The sequence below is a fragment of the Sceloporus undulatus genome, chromosome 1 (assembly GCF_019175285.1).
Source record: "Sceloporus undulatus isolate JIND9_A2432 ecotype Alabama chromosome 1, SceUnd_v1.1, whole genome shotgun sequence".
Taxonomy (NCBI): Eukaryota; Metazoa; Chordata; class Lepidosauria; order Squamata; family Phrynosomatidae; genus Sceloporus; species Sceloporus undulatus.
In genome coordinates this window covers 49460543-49466542 of record NC_056522.1, presented here as the reverse complement: position 1 = coordinate 49466542, position 6000 = coordinate 49460543, and the positions used below count along the sequence as shown (strand labels likewise).

At 40.3% G+C, this 6000-nt stretch overlaps 1 protein-coding gene across 5 annotated transcripts in view; it reads right to left on the bottom strand.

The window, feature by feature from the left end:
* The window catches only part of RBKS (ribokinase), a 90950-nt gene that overhangs the window by 42853 nt on the left and 42097 nt on the right, over window positions 1-6000 (bottom strand). For 4 of the 5 annotated variants that reach the window (XM_042477103.1, XM_042477138.1, XM_042477129.1 and 1 more), the window contains one exon: window positions 4375-4466. The exons of the other annotated variant lie outside the window; for it this stretch is intronic. In XM_042477103.1, the coding sequence (XP_042333037.1) occupies window positions 4375-4466 (92 nt within the window). The remainder of the gene's footprint in view (window positions 1-4374; window positions 4467-6000) is intronic. 5 annotated transcript variants of the gene reach the window in all.

Genomic DNA, 6000 nt, shown 5'->3' with positions numbered 1-6000 from the left:
TATATATATATATATATATATATATATATATATATATATATATATATATATATATATAAATAATTAAATTCTCTTTAAAAATTTCACTTCTTACCAAGTTTTCACTTTAACCACATGAAACTGAGATTATGTAAAACATTTAGGTTATATGTTTGATACTGTAATTTAAAGGTCTAATTTTAATGTTGCTAGTTGTTTATGTTACAATGATTGTCATTACATTCAGTGATATGTGGGAATTATGTTTTATGAGTAACATTAGTATACAAAACACTGTTAAGGATTCTGTGTATGGGAGGGGAGTGACACCATGAGTTACCACACCAAGTGATGCCAAACCTAGTGACACCACTGTGTCAGTGCAAAAACTCAAAGACAGATGTTAATTTTGACACACTATGAATTGCCTTTTCCTTTATAAATATTTTAAGTGTGAGATGATAGGTACCTCATTCTTTTCCCTTTTGTATCATTACAATAAATAAACAGATGCTCCAGCTTTGACCACAGGCTACTTTAATTCTCAAGCAAGCACTCAACCATATTAAAAAACTGTGTCTGCTTTGTTATGCCTTCAATTCAAATGAAATGGAAGTGTTATCAACATACAACATCTTCTCTTCAAACAAGAGCAATATTGCAATGGAGGGCTTTGTGGCAAACTGCGACCTTCTGCCAGTGTGTAGCTTATTACACAGCAGCACATTTTATAAATAAATGATCCCCCCCAAACCCCCTTCTGATTTGGCACAGTGGCATCACTAAAGTTGGAATCACCTGGTGAGGTAACTCATGGTGTCACTCCTAAATTGACCGCCTCTCACACCACACTATATGGAATCCTTAATAATATTTTTTGTACTAATGTCACTTGTAAATCGTAATTCCCATATAACACTGAATGTAGTGGCATGAGTCGTAACATAAACATCTAATTAACAACTAAAATTAAAATATCATATCCGCAGCCCAAATATAATTTATATGTACATAGTTTCATGTGTTTAAAGTGAAAATTTGTAAGATGTGATGTTTTAAAGAAAATTTTAAAAATTTAATTTTTTAATTTAAAAAAATACTTTATTTATTTATTTTTTTAAAAACTGAGGCCTCTCCTTTCTCCTTCTGCTGAACTTCACTCCACTCACCCCATCTCTTCAGTGTTTTAAAGGGATGCAGATGAACACTACAGTCCGTTTCTGCCCAAAGGCAGATGATTGGGGAGCAGTGGTGCCAGTCCCCTTAGAATATCCCCTGGTGGAGCCTAAACCCTCGTAATGACATCCCTGATTTGGCAAAGAAGGTTCACAGACTATAATTTTATTGGGTTGTGATGGTGACATAGCTAGATATTTTATGCCCCTTTTCATTTATGGCAAAGAAAAACACTGTGGCCCTCCATATTTTGTTGAACTGCAACTTCCAGCATCCTATACCATTGGTTTGGTTGCTAAGTCTAGATCTTGACGATCAGAGTTATCCACCACTGATTTTTTAGTACATTCTTTTGCACAGCCAGTTGTAACGTATTCTTCCCATATCATCCTGTCGAGGCATCAAGATCATTAGAGGAGGCCCTCTTTGGAGTACCATAAATGTGAGAATACACATTTCATTTACAAATGAAAGATACATCTCTCTATGGTGTTATCCCAGCTTTGGAATGTGATTGCCAACCTTGCTTTCTTTTTGGCACCAAATTTGAACATTCCTTTTCTTCTAGATATTTATTTCAAAATTTGTAATCTTAAGTCTGAAATGTAAGTACAGTACACCTGCCTCATACGCGGGCGCGCTGTACGCAGCTTCCAGCATACTCTGGGAGCTGCGCCGGAAAGACTTCTCTCACGCCCCGGAAGAAACAATGGGGCTCATGCCACGTGAGTGCCGCGGGAATGAGCCCCATTGTTTCGAATTAGGCTTGACCTTACGAGGAATTTCACTTATGCGGCAGGGTCTGGAACAGATCCCCTGCGTAAGGGAAGGGCCAACTGTAATGTGCTCTTACACTGATTGCTGTAGTTGTTTGCTTGCTGGTTGAAGAGTTTTGATGCTTCTGTAGTATAAAATAGTTTTTATGCTACACTGCTTTTTAAAAAAAAATTGCTGAAGTTCACCCAGTGGATTTCCATGGCTGAGTAATCTCCAGAGCCATACTCCAAGACTCAAAGTACTACATCAACACCCTTGTTGTTGTGTGCCTTCAAGCTGTTTCCAACTTATTCCAATGTATGGCAAACTTATCATGGGGATTTCTTGGCAAGTTTCTTCTGAGGGGGTTTGCCATTGCCATCCTCTGAGGATTAAGAGAGTGTGACTTGCCCAAGGTCACCATATGCTAGAGACATAAACCAGGAAGTAAAAAAACCACCCCACAAGCAAATGGAAATATAATAAGCTAAAGGGCATCAGTCACCATTTAGTTTATGGTTCTAATCTTAGGTTATAAAGACCTAGGTGCTTTCTGCACCGGCATTTGGGACGTCCGGAGGACGTCCCATTTTAAAAAAGGGGCGTCTCTTATAGACGCCCCTGGGCCTAGTACGGACTCCATCCGTACAAGATGGCGCTGGCCCTTCTACATGGCCGGCGCCATCTTTGCGTATCGGACGCTAAGCGTCCGTACGGGTCGTGTCCTTTGTGACGTAGCGAGTGCGCCCCTGGCGCCTCGCTACGTCGCAAATGCAACGGAAAAAGAAGCTCCATTTTGGAGCTTCTTTTTCGGTCCGCGCGGGAGTCGCGCCGTGTGGAGGCTCCGGCTCCCCCGCGGACCTACTGGCGGCGGCGGCAGAGCGCCGCAAAGTGGCGGTATGTACCCCGCCCTAAACAACCTCAGATGTGTACTTGAGATATTGCCTTTGCACTTATAAATCTGTAGTATAAGGCTAATTTTTATGTTCTTATATAGGCATACCTCAATTAAACAAACCCTCTGAAAGTGAGGCTCCTTTTTACAATATTTTTACACCTGTCAAATTCCCCCTTTTCCTTTTCATCTCTGTTTAACTGGACACTTTTTAACAGCATTGGCATTGGGAAGATGGTGGAAGAAGTCTGGAGAAACAGATTTTTGGTGTTGGGTTGCTACAATGTGTGCAGTAAATAAAGCTTGAATTGGAAAAAAAGTGTGATGCTGCTCTAGTTAATCCTACTCTAGCTACATTGTGCCTATCTGCTACAGGCAAGTTAAATAGAACCTGCTTTCAGAATCCCTCACTAAGCATGAATGAACACAAAACAGGAAAAACGGGGAGACCTCACCAGCTCCCCCAGCTAGTAGGGGTAGAAATGCTAAATTTATATGTTTGGCCATCAAAATGGAAATAATAAGAAAAGTGAAGATTGGTGAAAGAAAAGAAAAAAAAAATATCCCTGAATGTAATTTGGAAGAAGCTTTCAAGTAATCTCTAAAAGTTGCAAAAACATTGTGGGTGGTTTTTTCCCCCTTATGCAAGGATTTTCTGAGCTGGTTATTTCTTTATAGGAGTGTCTATCCTTAGTTCTGAATAAAAAGTTTGGTGAAACATATTGAATTGCTCTTCTTTTTTCCAAGTTATTTTTTTTACTCTGGTACCAAATTTTGTGTTAGAAAAATAATGCCTGGGAACACATCTGCTTGGTTAACTAAGAACCTGAACACACTGGCAGTAAATGCCAGCTTAGGGGCGGCGTGGGGGTGGTGTGGGGGCCTGGTGTTTAGATGACACCCACCCTGATGACACCTCCAAACTGGTGTCATGCCGCTTGCCCACCCAGATGGTGGGCAGCATTGTGACACTCAGGCACAGCAGCATTCAGACACTGCATACAACAGGAATGAAGAAGAGCCACTGTTTCCACAGCAGAAAGGGGAGCTTTTTTGCTGCCCCTAAAAGGAGCTGCATCTTGCTGCTTCTTTTTGAGCCAGAAAAATGCTGGATTGGGGCCACAGTGTGCGGTTGTTCACAGCCCCGATCCAGCGCTCAAAGGGGTAGCATCAAGCCGCCCCTTTAGGGCCATCTGTATTGGCCATAAGTATGCAAAGGGATCTTGCAGCACTTTTGAGACTAACTAAAAGATAGAGCTTGGTCACATGAGCTTTCATAGACTTGAGCCTACTTCCTCAGATGCAATGTGCATCCAAGGAATCAGGCTCAAATCTATGAAAGCTCATGCTACTAACCTCTGTCTTTCAGTTAGTCTCAAAGGTGCTGCAAGATTCTTCCAAACTACCATGGCTAGGACTTTCTTAACCAAGCTATACCTGCATTCTTATTCCAGGTAAAGCCAGTCACACACAAAGACAACATTCACAGAATTGTGCATATTCCTAGCATACTGACACAGAAAAGTGATTGGAGTGTCCGAAGTCACTATAATGATAGATGTATTTACCTCACTTTCATTGCAGCAGATGATGTCAGAATGGGTATAAAACTCTGGATCTAGGTCAGCAAGTGCTGGAGCTGGATTAAACAAAGTCTTCACTGCAAAATAATGGAAATTTTTGTCTAAACCAATGGCATGTAATACTAGAATAAATACTAGAATATGAATAACTGGTCAGAATCCACTGAACACTTTGTGCTATTATAGCTAAGGCATTTTCAGCTCTACATTTCCTCCTAAATATATAAATTACTTGCAGATACACAAAAATTCCAGGAAAATATCTGATTTTCTGATATTACAAAACAAAACACAATTACTAGGTCATAATAATGTTGCTTTGTTAATGTTTTCATAAGAATACTAAAACCTAAAGATGATCACTATGGCTCTTTTATCAGAGAAGAAAAAAGGAGTATTAATTAGCAAAATGAAAACCCTTCTGAATTCAGACAGTTCAATTCTTATTTATTTACTATTTCTTGAAGACATTACATTTAAGAATGGCAGTTTGTCACTGTTGACTTAAACTCCAAAATTCAGGCAAACTCACTTTGCTAACAGACTGTTACACAATCAAGCAACAAAACTCAGCTCTTCATTAACCTTCTGGTTTTGTAACAAGTGGATCATCCTTTCATATAAAATAGATCACCTTCTATATTAGAAAGCTTAGAGGCAGCACCTAGTTTTGGTTACTCTGCACCCATTCCTTCAACCTTCAACGTTAAAAATGTAACAGGACGGGGTAGGGCTTTTCTTACAAGGGGCTATTCACACAGGGAAAGTTAATTTGGGGTTATTAGTAATGGCGAGCCAGTATGGTGTAGTGGTTTGGCTGTAAGACTACAACTTTGGAGACCAGGGTTCAATTCCCCCCCTTGGCCATGGAAACCCATTCGGTGACCTTGAGTGAGTCACACACTCTCAGCCCCAGAAAACCCCCCTGATAGGTTTGTCTTGAGGTTGCCAAAAGTCAGAAATGTCTTGAAGGAACACAACAACAAAATAATGGAAGGTGGAGCCAGAACCAAAATTGGTGGAGTAAAAGATAACATGGGTGGAATCTGAAGTACTCCAAGGTAGGATACTACATTATATCAATTTCCATATGCTCACTCTCTGTACCACCTCCTTTTGCCAGTCCCTTTTTTCTCTTTCTCTCTCTTTCTCCATCCGGTGGGTGGCATATAGACTAGAGGTTCTCCATACCAGATTCAGAATAGAGAAAATTCCTCACTTTTAACTACAGCTGGCAAACTTGCAAAAACAGTTGGAACCCCTCGTCATTCAGAGGACTCTGTTTTTGGCTGCTCTTGTTTCCTTTCTACATTATGGCTCCTGTTTAAGTATCCATTAACACCTCTTTCCTATCAACAGACAGTGAATGCAAAGCCTTTAGAGTTAGCAGAACATCACCCTAAGTCCCTGAAGTGCATGCTATTATTGTTACAGTAATTTAAGTAGATGGAACTAAAGTTTTGAAACTGGAAATAGGCAGCAAAGGCATGACAAACTTGGTGGCAGTTCTTTATGGGAGGATGATCTTAGACTGAGCAGCTGCCCTGCTGCACTTCCATGGTTACTTGCCATGACTGTATTCAGTAATTAGGCTGATATGATGCCCACTGA